This window comes from Alexandromys fortis, unplaced genomic scaffold (genome assembly GCF_014885135.2).
Source record: "Alexandromys fortis isolate MF-2015 unplaced genomic scaffold, M_Fortis_MF-2015_v1.1 scaffold_111, whole genome shotgun sequence".
Classification (NCBI taxonomy): Eukaryota; Metazoa; Chordata; class Mammalia; order Rodentia; family Cricetidae; genus Alexandromys; species Alexandromys fortis.
In genome coordinates, this window is record NW_026067996.1 from 2118781 (window position 1) to 2138999 (window position 20219).

The 20219-nt window shown below is 42.5% G+C and overlaps 1 protein-coding gene across 1 annotated transcript in view; it reads right to left on the reverse strand.

Moving 5' to 3' along the window:
• Positions 1-11528, reverse strand: part of Rbsn (rabenosyn, RAB effector) — a 33255-nt gene extending 21727 nt beyond the window's left edge. Inside the window, exons 1-7 of the mRNA XM_050160283.1 lie at positions 11350-11528; positions 8123-8435; positions 3415-3555; positions 1814-1914; positions 1066-1111; positions 805-966; positions 152-156 (exon numbers count right to left, since the gene is read on the reverse strand). Of these exons, the coding sequence (XP_050016240.1) occupies positions 152-156; positions 805-966; positions 1066-1111; positions 1814-1914; positions 3415-3555; positions 8123-8267 (600 nt within the window). The 5' untranslated portion in view covers positions 8268-8435; positions 11350-11528. The remainder of the gene's footprint in view (positions 1-151; positions 157-804; positions 967-1065; positions 1112-1813; positions 1915-3414; positions 3556-8122; positions 8436-11349) is intronic.
• Positions 11529-20219: the final 8691 nt, after the last annotated feature.

The following is a 20219-nucleotide window of genomic DNA, read 5'->3' on the forward strand; positions in this document are numbered from 1 at the left end:
AAAAAAAAAAAAAAAAAAAAAAAACACCCCCCAAAAAACCTTATCTGATTCTTTATTTAAAAAAAAAAAATTTCAGGGCTGGGTGGTGACACATGCCTTTAATCCCAGCTCTTGGCAAGCAGAGGCAGGTGAATCTGAGTTAGAGGCCAGCCTGATCTACAGAGTGAGGTCCAAGAAAGCCAGGCCAACAGAGAACCACTGGGAAAAAAGAAAGAAAGAAAGAAAGAAAAAAAAAAAAAAAAAAAAAAAAAAAAAAAAAAAAAAAAAAAAAAAAAGATCTGGTACCCTCTTCTGGCCTCCAGGCATACAGGCAGGTAGAACACTGTATACAGAATTAAAAAAAGAAATAAAAAACAAATAAACAATTAAAAAAAGGCTCAGAACTGGTTAAAAGTACTTGCTGCTCTTGCAGAGGACCCAGCTTCAGTTCCCAGAACCCATATAGGGGCTTATAACTATCTGTAACTCCAGTTCCAGGGACTCCAACACCCTTTTCTAAAGAAAAGAAAAGAAAAGAAAAGAAAAGAAAAGAAAAGAGAAGAGAAGAGAAGAGAAGAGAAGAGAAGAGAAGAGAAGAGAAGAGAAGAGAAGAGAAGAAAAGAAACAACGCTCATCAGCCTGTACAGGCCACTACATCCTTGGGCCTTAACACAGTGTCCAGGCTGTAGTGGGCTTCTTGAACTCAACAAGCAAATGAAGGAAGATCCTGTGGGTCATTAATTAAACAAGTGGTCCTAAGGGCCTAGCCACACTCACTAATCCCAAAAGAGATTGGGGTTCAGGGCCCACAGCCACATCACCTACTTGCCAAGGGCAGGCCAATGAGCTCCATACATTTCTTGCACATGATAGACCCACAGAGGCGGCAGTGGTGACGACGGTTCCTGATGCTGAACTTATTCCCACAGTCTGGACAGAAGGGAACATCCTGGTCATTGACCCAAGGCACCACGGACTTTTCTATTGCTTTGGAAGGAAAAAAAGGAAAAAGCAGTTCAGCATTCTGAAGTTATTCTCAGGGAGAAAGCCAAAATGGAATGACTGTGAGCAAAGGTCTGGATTTACCTCTAATCTTTGAAGTCTCAGTATTTGCTCTGTCAAATGCAGTGAGCTGAACAGGAAAACATAAAGCCAAACAGAGTTACTGTTGAGGGACATGCTCCACACTTCTGCCACTCATACTCAGCAGACAATGCACATTTGCATTATTAAGGCTCACGGGTCAGTCCCAACCCCAGTTATCCAAACAATTTCACAAGGTACATGTTAGTTTCATAAACAGCTATACCTGTAAGAACTTTCCTGGTCTGGGACTTAGTTGGTAGTCGAGTGCTTGCTGGGGCACCACAAAAATGAAAACAGGGACTATGCCTACAAATGCTACCTCATGCCCCCACATAATTCAGATATATAACAAGTGTATATACTAGGGTCAGGGTACAACCCAAACATGGCACTGCTGCAGGCATAATCTAGCACTACAGGGCAAGAAAGGCTCCCCAAGAGGGCCTAGCCTACACACACTAGCCCCAGCCCTGACTGAGAACTCACAGAGCTGCACACTGCTTGTTTGCCATCAAATGACATCACACACTGTGCCCCAGAGTGACTGCCCAGGACAACTCTAGAACAGAAAGTTTTAAAGCAGTAAGTGGAGGTAAAAGGCGGAAAAGGGGAGTTGGGCAAGTCTATCAGTGTGAGGCATTCACTTCAGGAAGGCCAGTCCAGGCCAAGCCTGTCCTCTGCAGCTCTCAGAATCAGATATATATCACTCACATAACACACGCTAGAAATTTGTACTTGGAAAATTTACCTTCTCCAACCTGATTATTAATTTGTTGACTTCAACAACATAGTGATCAATTCTTGCAGCACGATGTTTTTTGAAGTCAGAAAGATGGCTTCTCACAGCACCTAAGGGGGAAGGAAAAATAAATGATTTGTTAATGATTCTCATGAGGCCTCTCTAGATCCTTGATGAATTGAAAAACAAGTAAAAAAATTTAGGGTTTTAGAGCCTTACCAAAATGTTAAAAGTCTCAAAGTACAGCAAATGAGGTTATATTAGAGCTAGCCTGAGCTCAAATTTCAATTCTGCTAGATACTAAGTAACCTCAGTTAAGTTACTAGACTACTTTGTGGCTTAGTACAATGTAGTTTTTTATCAAAATAAAAAGCTGGGCAGCTTTAATTCCAGCGCTTGGGAGGCAGAGGCAGGTAGATCTCAAGGCCAGTTTGATCTCAGAGTGAGTTCCAAGATAAACAAAATTGCATAGCTAGACTCTATCTCAAAAACAAACAAACAAATAAATAAATAAGTAAATAAATAATAAAAAATCAAGTAAAGCTGGATATAGCTCTGTAGCACAGCCAAGGCCCTGGGTCCTATCCCCAGCACTTCCAGTTAAAATAACTAAACAGATAAAGTCATAATTATGCACATCAGAAAAGTAAAGTGTACAGAGCCTCTCACTTGTCAGGTAACCTAAATGGAGACACATCTGTCAATGGGGTCTGTGGCTAGGCTGACATGAGACGGACCCAGAATCACACTCTACTGCTGCAGTTTAACAGCTGTCTGATCCTCAGCAGGTTCCTACAGAGGACAGTGACACTCCAAGGAGGACACACATACAGAGCATTTAATACAGTGCCTAACTTAAGAGTTCTCAGCTCATTTCCTTCTTTTTCTCTCCCTGTGAGGACATAAGGCCAATTACAATGCTTGACTCTTAGGGTTTACTGAAGCTTTCTCAATCAGCTCTAAAACAATGAAAGCAGGAGGATGTCTTGTTAGGAAGAAGGGATTCACTGGAGAGGGGAGGGGAACAGAGAGGTTGGTACAAGAGGGATGTGATGACTATTCTGGTCTGTCAACTTGTCTGTACCTGAATCAACTAAAATCCAAGTTGCTGGGGACTACTGTGAAGGATCTTCTTAGATTATTTAAAACAAGATCTGTCCTAAACCTGGGCCACACCTTCCGGTGACAGTCCACATGAGAGACTGGAAGAAGAGACTTTGCTTTTAGACTGCTTGCCCTCCCTCTCGCTGGCAAATTCATCTATCCTGCTGCTGCAGCCGCCACTACATCCACATTCTTCAGGATTCTAACACAGACTGAAGACCAGCAGCTCACCAGGAGTCCTTGAGAACACAGAACCAGATTGTGACTACAGAGATGAACATCTACCAGATTCTCATCCTTTCAGACTTGAGACAGTCTTGGACTACAAGAACCATATCCTATTGGTTCTGTTTCTTTAGAGAACCTGACTAATACAGGAAAAATAGAATCAAAGTGTGTACGTGTCGTAATTGTGAAATAAAATTTTAAAGTTGGAAAAAAAAATGACCTAAAACAGGGTGGATATTTCATAAGCACTGAATGAGTGAATGAATGAGTATTCTTACCAAGCTCCTGGGGTTCCCACATGTAAGGATCAACCCCTCCATAGCTGAATGACTCGTATCCTTGGGCCCCTGGCTCCACTCGATCATCCCCTTCGCGCTTCAGCAACTTGTTCTTTGCTTTCCTAGCCTTCTGAACAAGATCTTGAAGAAATGAAACAAGCATCACAAATGAGCCCAAGATTATACAAAAATAATCATCCTTATTTTAAAATGCATAAAAATATTCTCCAAAGAAATGAAGCAGTGAGAAAAATACCTTATTACCAACCCCACAGAAGTCAGCACCAGCAGAATGCTATTCATAAACCAAGCTAGTGCTTTCCCCAAGTTTAGTAGTCCATCTACATAAAAGGAGCCAAATCAAACTCAATGAGCATGGTGGACTTGTTTGTTTGAGGTAGGTAGGGTCTCTCTACATAGTTCTGACTATCTTAGAACTTGCCACATAGAACACTCTTGAACTAGAAGAGAGAGATTCACCTAGCTCTGCCCTTCACGTGCTGGGATTAAAGGTATAACTCTTCATTTTGCAAACAAGGCTGAACTACTTTGGATGATAAAGGAACTTCCCAGCAGCCATCTCAAGGTTGATACAGCCATTCCAAAGTGGCCCAGTTAACTAATCCATACATCTCTGAAAACCAAACAGAAGCTACAGTCAACATTCAACCACCTTTTCCTCTACCTACTGAAAAATGGCTTAACTTCACCTGGACCTGGGCCAGAGTTCAAACCTACAGACCACCTTTCAGAAATGGTGAGTTAGTGTTGGCTGCTTAAAACTGCCCCGAGAGGACAGTGAGATAGCTCAGCCAGTAAAAAGCTGTGTGAGCCCCAGGACCCACACGGCAGAAAGAAAACTTATTCCCATGAGTTGTCCTCTGACCTCCACATATGCACCGTGGCACATGCCCTGGACCAAAATAAAAATAAATGAATAAATGTAATTTTAATAACTGCCTTTGAAACCTGATACCTATATGCAATGTTTTAGTGCTCCATTTCTTATTGTTTACAAATATAATACCTATGGGAATGATGGTACACAGGCAGAGGCAGACAGATCTCTGTGGGTTCAAGGCAATCTGGTCTACATAGTGAGTTCCAGGCTAGCCAGAGCTACAGAGAGAGACCTTATTTCAAAATAAATTAAATAAATAAAACTTCTGAAGGATCAACAGACCAAATGGAGAGATGAAATGCTTTTTAAAAGGCTTCTCAGAAAATTCTATGTCAATCTTTTCCTACTTTCTCACTTCCTCTATTGGCTTTTTTGAAAGGCTAGCTTCTAACCTGCAGCTAGCTACATTCCCAACTCTGCCTCTCCAGCACTAGGACGACTAGAGCACAAAGACCTGCAACCTAAGAATTCTACCCAACCAGGGCATGGTGAGACATACCTAAAATCCAAGAACTTGGAAGTGGAGGCTAGTAGATCAGTACAAGGATATCCACCACTATGTTAGAGGCCAGCCTGGGATACTATAAGAAACTCTGTTTGAAAACAAAAATGAGACCTTCCAGATGGCTCAGGAGGTAATGCTTAAAGCCAAACCTGAGTGCCCGGGTTTAAACTCCAGGACCCTCATAGTATAAAGAGAGAACCAACTATCATCACAAGTTGTCCTCTGATCGTCACACACTGCCACAGTATGTGTGTTCACATACATAAATACACATACTAAATAAATGTAACAAAAAAGTTTATACCAGAAACATTAAAAAAAAAAAGAATTTCATCTTAACTAACAAAATGACTACTAGTGTTAGAATGTTGGAGCCAGGCAGTGGTGGTGCATGCCTTTAATCCCAGCACTTGGAAGGCAGAGGCAGGAGAATCCCTGTGAGTTTGAGGTCTACAGAGCAAGTTCCAGGACAGGCCCCAAAGCTACAGAGAAACCCTGTCTTAAAAAAAAAAAAAAAAAAAAAACAAACAAAAAAAAAAGAATGTTGGTTCTCTTGAGGTAGAAATAAAAAGAATGAAAACAAGAGGATTTTTTTCCTTCTGTGTGGAAGCCAGGGCCCAGCAAGTGCTCTAAGCTATGCCCTACTCTGTAGAAAGCCCATCCTGGAGGACCTATATAAGATTCTTTCCACAAGACATATTCATGCTGTGTATTTTCTAGATTCACTTCTCTAACATTCTATAAACAGTGAACACTTTCCTTGTTTAGAAAAGTTCCTGTAAGGGGCTGCAGAGATGGCTCAGCAGTTAAGAGCATTGCTGCCCTTCTGAGGACCTGGATTCAATTCACAGCATCCACGGGGGGCTCACAATTGTCTGTAACTTCAGTTCCAGGGGATCTAGTGTTCTCTTCTATCCTCTGTGAGTACCAGGCATACAAGCAGTGTATAGACATTTATACAGGCAAAACATCAATATCCATAAAATAAAAATAATAAAAGTTCAAAAAGTAAAAGGTTACTATGGAAGTCTGAGGGCACTTCTAACCTTTTCACAGTCTGGCCTATCTAGACCTCTGAGTAGCATGGTATATAGTTGAGGTCAGCAATGCTAAGATAGGAAGCTCTTTCAAACCCTTTGGCCGGCCACAGGAAACTTAGATAATCTGGTTTGGCGCTCCTCCCACCCTTTCTTCCTCCTGGAAGTTGCAAAGTGTGCTGTGATCAGACTAGAGAGAGGGTCTTTCACCACCAGAGATGCCCTGCAGAAAAAGCTGCACTGGACTTCCATGTGGCAGAAGATCTGGGGTCCATATCTATTTCTGCCAATTGCTGTGTGGCCTTGAAAACATTACTGGTCAACTTTGAGCCACACTTCCCTGTAAAATTACACCAAGATCCTCCAGTAGGGTCCGGGAGAGCTAAGTGACATGACAGTACATATGAAAGAAACTGCAAACATTACAAAGCACCACCCTTTCCTGCACTCCCTTTAGCAGTTCCTGGTTCTGCTTCAGCATCTAGAGTCAGCAGGTTCCTGGACAATCAGCCCTGAGGATTCTGAAAATGTCAGACTCCATGTTTCTGTATGGAAATTATAACTAATGTTATAATGATATTCCCAGCATTGTTGTTTTGCTTCTGGAGACAGGGTTTCTCTGTGTGTTCTTAGCTGTCCTGTAACTTGCTAAGTAGAGTAGGTTGGCCTCGAACTCACAGATATCCACCTGCCTCTACATCTGGACTACTGGGACAAAAGACATTCACCACCATCACCTGGCTCTTTTTTTTTTTTTTTTTTTTAATTAACTGAAAAATGGAGGCTAGAAGTCCAGGAACAAATATTTGATTATAAGGAACATGTGAATCACATGTCTGGAGAACAGAGTCCACTAGAAACACCATCCAGTGGTTCAGCCTTCTCTCCACCCAGTATAGATTATAAATCCAGTGTCCACACTCTGTGACTCTTGGGGGCTTTCAGAAATGCTGCCAAGTAGGAGATGAAACTTAGCTCACTAGGAAAGCAAGCTCTAGAGAAGCAGTGATTTATTTGGAGGTTAGAACATTAGATACAGCCAAAATTACCTTTGAAGATTTCTCTGTACAACTGGAAGCGTAAAAAAAAATGCTGCCAGGAGACGGTGGCCCACACCTTTAATCCCAGCACTTTGGAGGCAGAGGCAGGCAGATCTCAGTGAGTTTAAATCCAGCCTGGTCTCTATAGTGAGTTCCAGGACAGCCAGGACTATTACAAAGAGAAACACTGGCTTGTGGTGCTGGTGGTGGGAAGCTGGGTCAGTGGTGGTGGCACATGCCTTTAATCCCAGCACTCAGGAGGTAGAGGCAGACAGATCTCTGAGTTCAAGGCCAGCCTGGTCTACTGAATGAGTTCCAAGACAGCCGTGGCTACCCAGAGAAATACTGTCTCAAAAAACAAAAACAATGACAACAAAAAATGAACTTTGGGAGTTGTTTTTCTTTGCTTTCAACTGTTACATTCCTTTCCCTGGGCTTCAGAAGGCAAAGTCTAGCCAGGGAAGGAGGGATGGCAGCAAGGTTTAAATTAGTGACAGGCAAATGACATGTATCGAGCCTCCACTTTTTGTTGTTGTTTTGCTTTGTTTTGTTTTGTTCAGAGACAGTCTTGATTGTGCTAAAATTGATTTTGTAGACCAGGCTGGCCTTCAGCTCCTGGAGATCCACCTGCCTCTGCCTCCCAGGTACTGGGATTAAAGGACTACAACACCATTGCCCAGCAGGGTCTCCATTTCTGTAGCACAGGATAAGCATTCCTGCCCAAACCATTCCAGCTGTAGGTGAGATAATCTGAGTAATCCAGTAAGAGACAACAGATCACAGTGGTTACATTTATTAGCTTAAAGCCAGGTTTACTCCATTTGGGTGACTGGGCAGGCTATCTAAACTTTCTTAATCTGGTAACCTAGCCTGCAAAATGGAACTCACAGTAGCACAGCTGCCATGTGTATTAAATAAGATAAATAAGTGCCTGGCTTGGTGGCACACACCTTTAACCCCAGCCAGCACTCAGGAGGTATAAGCAGATGGATCTGTGAGGCCAGCCTGGTCTACATACTGAGTTCCAGGACAGCCAGGACTACATAGAGAGTGACTCTGTCTCAAAAAGAGTAAATAAATACTCAGAGAACCAAAACACAGAACACAAAATAAGTACTAGATATCTGCTTGCTAGTATTATTACCAGCATCATAACCCAGTAAATCTATTTCATTAAGTAAGGTCTCTTTAATAGAATGGAATGAGCAAAACCCTGGCTTCTTACTTTTAATTTGCCCTTTGACATCACGATCTTCTGAGTGCTCGTCTTCATAATGTGACTGAAGTTGGTAGAAAGACTGAAGGTCCTTCAGGCACAAAGGGCACAGGAAGCCTTCCCTCACTTCCCCTGGGTCATCAAGAGAAGACATAGTTGAGCTTCTTTCAACCCCAGGAAGGCAGGAACCTCATGCCAAGTCAGCTTGATTCCTCCCAAGGGAACAGGATTCTGGCAGTGTTAGCTTAAGCAGGCAGCACTGGATAATTGGGAAGTGACATTGTGGCCTTGGATGAGATTTCCTCTCTTTAGCAGGAGGAATCTAAGAAAAAACACAAAACACAAGCCAATTGAGGTAAATTAGCAGCAAACAAAAGGTTTCTTTGCTCTTCCCACAACTCAACAAAGGCACAAGTCTGTAATAGCAAGGTTAATTTTTGGTACAAATTTGTGCAAACAAACTATTTCTCAAATTCTTAGACTAATACAAAACCCAAGACATGAAAACAGCACAGGACACACTGGTAAATCATTGAGGCGGGAAGTAGAGTCCTACAAAGAAGCAAACAGGATCCCAGGACACTTCTTTTAAGTTCATTTTAAATGGTCGAACGGCATTATTTGAAAGGATTATTTTTCTTAGAACTAAGGATATAACCTAGAACTAGCACATGGTATGCAAGTCCTCTACCACTAAGTACACCTCAGTCCTTTTTATTGTTCTTAGTGTAGGATGGGGTCTTGCTAAGTTTGCCTGGGCTGGTCTTGGAACTCACTTTGTAGCCCAGGAAGGTCTTGAACTTTCTACCCTCTTGCTTCTGGAATTACAGGCCTAAGCCACTAGCATGGCTAACATCATCATTCCCATTTTAGTCACTAAGGAAAATATGTAAGATACTTATCAATGATCGGACTTTTACTCAGCCATATGTATTGAGCTCTTCATATTTGCTAGGCACATGTGCTAGAACTATCAGAAGCTAAGTGTAGAGGCTCATGACTATATCAGCACTCAGGAGGCCAGCCTGTGCTACACTGTCAGATTCTGTTTTAAGAAACCAAAAAAGGAACTGGCAAGATGAGTAAAGTGTATGCCACTCAATGGGTAAAGTGTACGCCTCGAAATTTGATTGCCAGAACCCCCAAAATTGTAGGAGAAAACAAGAAACTCCCAAAGGTTGTCCTCTGATCTTCATACGTATACTTACCTAAGTACACACTTCATATGCATACAAAATAATAATAAAAAGAAAAGTTAGTGTGTTTTAAAACACCAAAAAGTAAACTAACAATACAGAACAAAACTTTTCAACCTTAAGAGGAATATTAAGAAACCTAGCAGGGCTGGGCAGTGGTGGCACACGCCTCTAATCCCAGCACTTGGGAGGCAGTAAATTCAAGGCCAGTCTGGTCAACCAAGTGAGTTCCAGGACAGCCAGGACTGTTATGCAAAGAAACCGTGTCTTGAAAAATAAAATAAAAGGCTGGCAAGATGGATCAGTGGTTAAGAGCACTGACTGCTCTTCCAGAGGTCCTGAGTTCAATTCTCAGCAACTACATGGTGATTCACAACCACCTGTGATGAAATCTGGTGCCCTCTTCTGGTCTGCAAGGACACATGCAGGCAGAACACTGTTTACTTAATAAATCTTTAAAAGTAAAGTTTAAAAAAAAGAAAAACATAATAGGAAAAAAAGTCAAGAGCCATCTATCTCTCTGGCTCAGTGTAAAGGCGCTTGGCACCATGGCTGAACATCACCAGATGCTAAATAAGAGTGGGAGGAGAGAACTGATTTCTGAAAATTGTCTTCTAATCTCCACACAATCCGTGACATATGTATGCCCCCTCACACAAAATAAATGTTTATTTTTTTAATTAAGAGAAGGAGGAGGAGGAGAAGAATCTGTGTACTGTGGTGATGTGTGCATACTGTTACAGCAATTTGAAAGGCTGAGGCAGGAGGATCCTTGCTAGAGACTAGGAATTCAAAACCAGCCTGGCCAACAAAAAAATCTAATACTTAAACATTTCAGGACTTAATAAGTTACATTTTCTGTCTTACTGGGCCATGACAAAGTCACTGTTAAAGTGACCTTGGAAGACTCCTAGTCATAGAAAACCAAAACAAAATCATTTCACAGAAGCTAAGAAATCTGTCCCCAACACCATGTGGCCACAAATCACAGCCCCGAGTGAAAGAGTTAGTGTAGCAAGACTTGTGGTGTGTGCTTTAGATGGACTGCAGAGGGCACCATCTAGTCCTCAAAGCTGAAGGGTGGCAGCAACTCAGAAAATAAGTAAATGGGACACCAGATGCCTGTTGTTTCCCTTAAGAATCAGACTAACAAATTCCCTTAAGATTAAGAAATCTGACAGGCGTGATGTCTTTAATCCCAGCACTCGGGAGGCAGAAGCAGAGAGATGCCTGTTAAGTTTGATGTTAAGGCAAGTTCCAGGCCTGACATGACTACCTAGTGAGACCCTGTCTCGAAAATAAATTAATAAAGAAACCTGCTGACTACACACATGTAGACTCCGCCCAGAAAGGGATCTGAGGCATCACTGAAAGAGTCAGCGCCAGGTCCGACCTGTTCTATCCCCCAGGCTGTGGCTGATGGGATCCTCTGAGGGTGACGGCCTCCTCCGCCCCTGCACGCATCCCTAACAAGAAGTCAAACAGAAGCCGCCCCCGTCCACCCTGGCCACACATCGCAGGTCAAACGTCACGCTGGAGAAACGCCCCTAACTCAAGACAGACTCCGGTCAAGACGCCTTTCCAACAGCTGCCTCGGGGTGCCATGTGAAATGACTAAAGAATACAAGACCAGAGCCAGTGAGGGGAGCCTGGGATTTTCGCCATCACCAGCTCAGCGGTCTGGCGCAGTGTCTGACACACACACTCACACACACACACACACGAGAGGGGGGCATAACAGGACTTCATGAATGTACGAAGTGGGGGACCCTAAGATAAAGTCACCTAATTATGCGCCACCACAATCCACAGAAACCGATGCCGCAACCAGAAGCCCAGTGGTGCAAACCCTCGCATCCGGACTGGCGTGAAGAAACCCAGCCACGGGCACCGCAGAGGTCCGCACGGTCACGCGCACCCGCAGGACCGCGACTCTGCGGGCGCCCCGCAACACGGCAGGGGCAGGGACGCGCCGTCGAGGCCCTCAGAGCCTCTCAGCTCCCCACCGCCTCGTCGCTTCAAGTCACACGTCACACCCACCTCAGCCACCGCCGCCTTCTCGGTGGCGGCTCCGAGCGGGCCGACACCCTCCCTCACGCCCTGCGGCTTCCGAAACGCGGCCGGCAGTCTACTCTCGACCTCCGGCCGCGACTCCGGGCCCCCGAGATGCCTCAGAGACTCGCGGCAGACATCGCCATCGGCAGCTCGGCGCTCGGCAGGCACACCAGGGTGAAACCGGAAGGCAGACTGACACACGATGGTCGAGCGCCGAATCCTCGAGCGCTCAGCGGGGACGGACACAGTGTGAATTGAAACTGGCAGGCAGAGGATTTCGCGCAGGCGCAGGAGGCGGAGGCGGGGCGATGTTAATTTTCTCAGGTTCTAGCAACACACAGATTTGGGAAGACTACTGCTCGCCTTTCACCCACCCTATAGGCGGGGGAAAACGAAGCGTTGACTCTTAAACAATATACCTGCAACGTTAACTTTATTCAGAGGCCATTAAAAAAGTTCCTGAGGATTTTTGAGGCTGGATCAGTGATTTATAGTACTGGCTGTTTTTCTAAAGGACTGTTTGAGTAACCACTTTTCTACTGCCAACTGTCTGTAATTCTAGTTCTGTAATATCTGATGCCCTCACTGGCCTCTGTGGGTACTGCACTCATATGGTGTATAAACATACATGCAATCAAAACACACACAAAATTTTGTTTAAAAAGAATTTTTTTTTAAAGTTTGTGTGTGAGGGACTGAAGGTATGTTCAGCATACCAAGGAGACAGAAAGACATGGGCTAGTGCCACAGAGAGGTTGAGAAGGAGTGCCAGGGACTGGGAGTTGGCCCGATTGGTCCTGCTTGGGGTTCAAATTCCACCATATGCCCATGCCTGTAACCCCAAAACTCTTAAGGATTGAGGTCGGAGAATCAGAAGTTTAAGATAATTTTCAACTACATAGCAAGTTCAAAGCCAGACGGGGATACATGAGACCCTATCTTAAAAAGAAAAAGAAAAAAATATGGAGTTAGCTAGATCTCTGCAAAATAAGCGGCATTTACAAAAGACAGTATGGCAGATCAGTCACCTCTGCACCTAGGTGCACCATGAAACAACCACAGGGTAGAGACAGACGCATCTGTTACTGAGGTCTGTAGCACAATTAATAAAAACCCAAAGACAGAAATTGGGGTTCAACCTGAAGGTCAGAAAAGCAAAACAGCCAGCCCCTGGCTCTTACCTCTACCTCAGTCCAAAATGGTGATCCTGCCTCCAGGATGAGACTGTGTCTGTGAGCTGTCTCCTTCTGTTTTATAATCCTCTCTAGGGTTGGGATTAAAGGTGTGCACCACTGGGATTAAAGGCATGCTCTGCCCAGTTTGTGTGGCAACTAGTGTGGCTACTGGGATTAAAGGTGTGTGTTACCACTGCCTGGTCTGTAAGGCTGACCAGGGGGATTGTTTTACTCTTTGATCTTCAGGCAAATCTTATTTATTAAAATACAAATGACATACCACTACAGAGGTCTGTTTGCTTTATAGGCAGCACACCATCTAGACCTTGCAGTAACCTGGGCTCCAGAAACAGGAGCTTCAGGGAAGAACCAGGGCTTTAGAATGAGAAAGCAGCCTCCACCCCAGTCCATCATGGCTGTGGCTCTTGACCCATTTGACGCTGGGAATTATTGTCTGAAGGTGACCTGTAGTCACAGTCTCTACCTCCTTGTGCCGATGAAGCGAAGTGACACCCTCTCCAGCAGGTCTCTGGCCTAGGCTGATTTCTGTACCTCCCCAGCTCAACACTGATGCAATCAGGGCTCCCAACTTGGAGACAGTGTTGAGTGTGGAGAGAACAACTGCTGGGAAAGAGTTCCTGGTGCAAGAGAACCTTACTCTAAAACTCTTAACGTGTCCCTTTCCTTCTCTTCTTCAGTTCTCCCACATGCCCATGTGAAGTGGTCCAAAATAGTCTATTTTTATTTCCAAATTGCTGACTATTTTTGTCTGTTTGGTTTTGGACTTATTGTTTTCAAGTGCTGAAGTTGGAACCCAGGGTATCACACAGGCTATATAAATGCTATGCTACTAGGTCACATCTCAAACCTGCTTTCTCTATAACTTTGCGCTCTGCCGAGACAGTGACTTTTGCCAACAAGCCAGAGGCAAGCATATCTTTGCCTGTCACAAACCTTTGCCTTGTCATTTCAGAGTATCCCTCTCTGATGTGGATGTGGGATTCTCCTCTGTATGCTGTGAATACCATTTGTTAATAAAGAAACTGTCTTAGGCCTGTGATAGGGTAGAGTAAAGCTAGCTGGGGAAAACTAAACTGAATGCTGGGAGAAAGGAGGCAGAGTCAAGGAGAAGCCATGGAGTCACCCGTCAGAGACAGACATGCTGAAACCTTACTAGTAGGCCATGAGCCTCACGGTAAAATATAAAATAATGTAGATGGGATAATTCTAGATGTAAGAGCTAGCTAGCAATATGCTTAAGTAATTGGCCGAGCAGTGATATAATTAATACAGTTTCTGTGTGGTTATTTCAGGAGTCTGGGTAGCCAGGAAACAAATAAGTGGCCTCCTTACTACAAATTGGCACTCTAACATGGTTGACTAAATTCATATAACATCTTAGAGGGCTTGGAAAGGAATTCTAGACACTAAAAAAAAACAAAATTTAGCTGCATTTTTTTTGAATGGGCTCTGCTTACTGGTAGCATGTTGCAGCTCCTTTAAGAGAGGTTCTCCTAGCTGAGCAGTGGTGGTACACACCTTTAATCCCAGCTCTCAGGAGGCAGAGGCAGGCAGATCTCTGTGAGTTTGAGGCCAGCCTGGTCTACAAGAGCTAGTTCCAGGACAGGCTCCAAAGCTACAGAGAAACCCTGTCTTGAAAAACCAGAGAGAGAGGGGGTTCCTGATTCAGGGGCAGCAGAAAAAAGCCGTATGGCTTGGAAACAGCAGTTTTCTGGGCAGTGCTGCCAGTGCAAACTGGCTCTTTCAGGAGGCTGAGCATTTAAATGGTGTTTGTGGACAGCATGCTCCAAGTTACTTGGTGGCACCATGGGCCAACTGGTTATCAGAATTGAGGTAGTGAGGATGGCTCACACCCGGCAATCTCAGGCACTACCGGACTTCTGCCATGTTGGACTGAGCAGAGCAAGCAGCCAGGGCTATATTACCCCGAGCAATGATGCTGCTTGTGTTTTTAAGAAGTGCTTAGTATTTTAAGAAATCATCCTGGCTAGAAGAGGATTACAGATATGCAATAAGGACAGATTCAGACATAAAAGACATTTTATGAGACATGGTGCATTTAAAATATGTGCATAGGTTTGGGAGAGAGAAGATAATGAGTATAGAGAGTCATAAAAGGAAGTAAATGGTTTTAAAAAAATAAAACAAAGTATTTAAAGAGACAGAGTACAGACCTCCATAGATTAAAGAAGTAAAGATAATAAAATAAATAGTAAAAAGTAATACAGTAAAAAAATAAGCCACGTAAAGATGGAATATACACAGAGAGTCATGATTATGTATACTATTGTGTTTTCTCTGAATTTTTTGACTGTGAAGGAGCTAAGTACAGAGAGATATTTCATTGTGTAGGCTGCTAAGCTGAACCAGCATATATGTTCTAAAGGTATCATGACTTCCAAATTTGGGTCTAAGAATTTGTTGTTTTGGAAAAGAGGTTTTTCTTTTGTTTCCACGGAGGATGACAACCTGTGGAATTCTTCCAGACTAATATGGTTCGATGGAACAAGACCCCCTGAAAAGTCATCATAAACACCCCCAAAAATTACTTTGCCCAACAAAAGCAGGAAGCAGTTGAAAAAGAACTATTTCCAAATTCCCAAATATTGTTTATAAATGGTTTGTTTCATTTAAAGGATATGGAGATACTTTGCATTGGTATGGATCTTGTTTTATTTTTTTTTGGCTATTTATTTATTTATTTATTTATTTATTTATTTATTTATTTATTTATTATGTATACAGTATTCTGTCTGTGTAGCCAGAAGAGGGCACCAGACCCATTTACAGATGGTTGTGAGCCACCATGTGGTTGCTGGGAATTGAACTCAGGACCTTTAGAAGAGCAGGCAATGCTCTTTAACCTCTGAGCCATCTCTCCAGCCCCAATCTTGGTTTATTGATATGAGTTTAAGATCAGTTTTTGTTTTGTGCATATTTCTGCTCTTGATTATGGTATTGTGTTTGTGCAGCACATTTAAAAATATAATGAATACCAGCACTTGGGAGGCAGAGGCAGGCGGATCTCTGGGAGTTCAAGACCAGCCTGGTCTGCAAGAGCTAGTTCCAGGACAGGCTCCAAAACCACAGAGAAACCCTGTCTCAAAAAAACCAAAAAAAAAATGTAATGAATAATTAAGAAATACAGGTTAATAGAGAGTCATCTATAATATTCAAGCTTCTAGTCATGTTAGTTAGGTTTTCTAGATGTATAGAGGTATATTTCAGTTAGATAGGTATTCTTCAAATCGTTCAGAGACCTTCAGAATACGGCATTTAAAATGTTTACATTATTAACTTAAGACTTTTAATGACAATGAGACACATCTGCTCCTGGCAGCACCAATCTATTTCAAGAGAATGATGGGCACTGAAGAGACTCCTTATGGAGTTGATTAGCCATTTGGCCAAGAAACTGCTCTTAACCTGGACTGCTTGATGAACTGGACATGCAGGACCCACAGAGAAATGTCTGCTGAACTTGCCTAAAGGTGAGAAAGGGCCTTCGGGCTCCTGCTTCATTAAAGAGACTGCCAGACACACTCAGAGCACAGAAGAAAGTGATTGACAAACTGTCAATACAGGTGGAAGTGTCTTTGAAATTTTCTGCTTTGTGGGAAAGTCTTCTGTATACTATGGGCCTGTAGGCTGAAGATGGATGCCCCAATGGTACAGAAGAACTTTGGGTGACTGTCCAGGCAGCAAGAAGTCACTGTCAATTCTAGAGTTTTGGAAGTTGCTTACAATGCACTTCCTGTTTACTTAGGTAATATTATATCCTTCTGGAGTTGTTGAAATAAGAGCGGCGGGGCTGCGTCCCCAGCACCCCAGCTGCCTGCTAGCTTATGCCCGAAATAACAACACACAAACTGTATTCATTTAAAGACTGCTTGGCCCGTTTCTATCTAGCCTCTTCTAGGCTAATTCTCACATATTAATTTAGCCCATTTCTAATAATGTGTGTAAGCACTCCAAGGTGTGCTTACCGGGAAGATTCTAGCCTACGTCCATCCTGGGTCTGAGCTTCATCGCGTCTGCCTCAGAGCGCAGAGCTATTGCGTCTACTCTGGAGAGCTGAGCATGGCGTCTCTGCTCCAGAGAGCAGAGCTGTCGAGTCTGAGCTCATTTTCTCTTCCTCCCAGCATCCTATTCTGTTTACTCCTCCCACCTATGTTTTAACCTATCAGAGCCAAGGAGTTTCTTTATTGCTTAACCAATGAAATCAACAGATTGATATATGACACTCCCACATCACTTCCCCTTTTTCTGTTTAAATAAAAAAGGAAGGTTTTAACTTTAACATAGCAAAATTACATATAACAAAACAGTTATCAAGTAAAAATTACAATAATCTATATCATAACTAAGGAAAATTATAACTATAACTAACTATTCTTCAACTCCTTCAAAGACTCCAGAAGGATATAATATTACCTAAGCAAACAAGAAATCAGCAACTTTCAAACTCTAGAAATGACAGAGACATCTCGCTGCCTGGACAGTCACCCAAAGTTCCTCTGTACCGTTGGGGCATCCATCTTCGGCCTACAGGCCCATAGTTTCCAGCAGACATTTCCACAAAGCAGGAAATTTCAAAGGCAGTCACTATCTGCTTGTCCTGAAGAATGTCTTGCAGACTCTTTCATGAAGCAGGAACCCCGAAAGATCATCTCACCTTTAGGCAAGTTCAGCAGTCCTCTCTCTGCGGGTTCTCTGTGTCCAGTTTATGCAATAGTCCAGGCAAGAGCAGTTTCTTGCCCAAATGGCTATCAAACTCCATAAGGATCCTCTTCGATGCCCATCTTCCTCTTGAAGTAGATTGGTGCTGCCAGGAGCAGAGTGTCTCATTGTCATGAAAAGTCCTAAGTTATTAAAACATTTAAAATGCCATATTCTATAATCTTTGAAAAATATGAAGAATGCCTATCTAAAATATATCTATGTACATATAGAAAATCTTAACTAACATGACTACAAACTTGACTATTATGATTATCTATTAACAATCTATATTTCTAATTATACATTACATTTTTAAATGTACTACACAATCACAATACCTTAATAAAAATCAGAAATACATATACATATAATAAAATTGACCTTAAATCTCCATCAATAAAGCAAAATCTATACTAATGCAAATTATTCATATCTATATCATGGAGTCTTTGATGGAGTTGAAGAATATATATAGTTTTCCTTAATTATGATAAAAGATAAAGTAGATGTAAATATTGTAACTGTAATTCTTGCTTAATACCTGTGTTGTTTTGTGTAATTTTATTATGTTAAAATTAAAATCTTCCTTTTTATTGAAATAGAAAAGGGGAGGTGATATGGGATTCTCCTCTGTATGTCATGAATACCATTGGTTAATAAAGAAACTGTCTTAGGCATGTGATAAGGTAGAGTAAAGCCAGGCAGGGAAAACTAAACTGAATGCTGGGAGAAAGGAGGCAGAGTCAAGGAGAAGCCATGGAGCTGCTGTCAGAGACAGACATGCTGAAACTTTGCTGGTAGGCCATGAGCCTCATGGTAAAATATAAAATAATGGAGATGGGTTAATTCTAGATGTAAGCTAGGAATACGCTTAACTAATTGGCCAAGCAGTGATTTAATTAATACAGTTTCTGTGTGGTTATTTTGGGAGTCTCGGCAGCCAAGAAATGAACAAGCAGCCTCCTTACTATACCTCTTCCCCTTCTGCACCCCAAAATGAGGCAGAATCTGATGGGCAGAACTATTTGAGGCCATAAAATGACCTCTTAATTCAACCGTGATTTAGCCTGTTATCATTTACAAAACCAACATCACACTCACAACTCATTTGCTCCAAAAGCAATGGCAATCTGCTGGGCAGCTTGTAGATAAGTCTGCAAGTCAGTGGATTGGCCACTACTGTTCTCAAGTGGTAGGAATGGAACTTTGCAGACACTAGGCAGGTAATGAGCTGCACCCCAGCCCTCTACTGGTATTTTAAACATGATAGTGACATTCTGGGCTTGGTAAAACACTCTTGCAATCTGAGTGCTTGAGAGGCACAGGCAGGAGGATCAGGAGTTTAAGAACAGCCCTGTTACATAGCAAGGTGAAGGCCAGTCTGGGCTACTTAAGATCTTGTCCTCAAGAAACAAAATCAGGGGCTGGAGAGATGGATCAGTGATTAAGAACACTTGTTGAGCCCAGCAGTGATGATGCACACCTTTAAACCTATAATTTAATTCTTTAATTCTCTAGAGGCACATACCTTTAATCCTATAATTTAATGATATAATTTAATCATTTAATTCTCAGAAGGCAGAAGCAGAAGGATCTCTGTGAACTTAAGGCCAGCCTGGTCTATAGAGCATGTTCCAGGACAGCCAGTGAAAACTTGTCTCAAAAACAAAACAAAAAACCCATAATAACTGAAAAACAAAAAACCACAAACTAAAACCAAACAGCAACAGCAAAAATTGTTGTCCTTCCACAGGGTACCGGTTAGGTATCCAGTACTCACAATGTAGGCTCTAACTGTAACTGCAGTCTCATGAGATCTGACACCCTCTTCTAACCTCAGTGAACGTCAGAAATGCATGTAGTACATAGACATGCATGCAGGTAAAACACCTATGCACATAAAAATTTAAAATTTAAAAAAATGATAGTGGAATAGGCCAGCATGAATGCATTATAGTTTATAAACAGTGTTTTCCTTGTTTGGTTTTTGGGCAATTCTTTTTTTAAAAAATTTATTTATTTACAATATTCTGTCTGTGTGTATGCCTGCAGGCCAGAAGAGAGCACCAGACCCCATTGCAGATGGTTGTGAGCCACCATGTGGTGGCTGGGAATTGAACTCAGGACCTTTGGAAGAGCAGGCAATGCTCTTAACCTCTGAGCCATCTCTCCAGCCCCTGGGCAATTCTTTTATTAGTTCTTTTATCACTTTTAATAGGAATTTCATATTTTTATTATTATTAATTAAATGTATTAATGTATTTTACATCCTTACCGTAGTTTCCCCTCCCTCCTCTTCTCTCACTCCCAACTCCTACACTCCCATACTAGTTCCTTATATATTTTATGTATTTGAGTACTCTATCTGCATGCATGGCTTTATGCTAAAGAAAAAAAAAGGCATCAGATCCCACTAGAAATGGTAGTGAGCCACCACGTGTTTTCTGGGAATTGAACTCAGGTCCTCTGGAAGAGCAGCTGGTGCTATTAAGTGCTGAGCCATCTCCAGCCCCTTACTATTTCCTTTCTAATTATAACAATGACTAATATTTACTGAATGAGTTGCAAATGACAGTTATTCTATAGACTTTAAACATCTCAACTCACTTAATCTTCATGCAGTCTTATGAGGTACCACTCTCAGAAGAAGCTGCAAATGGAGAGTTAGATGCTTTGCCCAAGACTCATTGCTGGTTAGTGCAGAACACTGCCATTTTGCTTTGAGGCCTTCACAACACTCCCCTTCCATACCTCTGTGCAGGCCTAACCTCTGAGACTTCCTGTATTAGCATCTAGTAGGCATCAACCATAGGCCAGGCATAGACAGGGTATTAAGAAGACAGGCACTAAAGAGGAAATGGTGGTGTGGGTAAACTTACATCAGAGGAAACTGAGCATATCACGTAACTTCCCAAAGCGCCAGCTGTACCCAACACC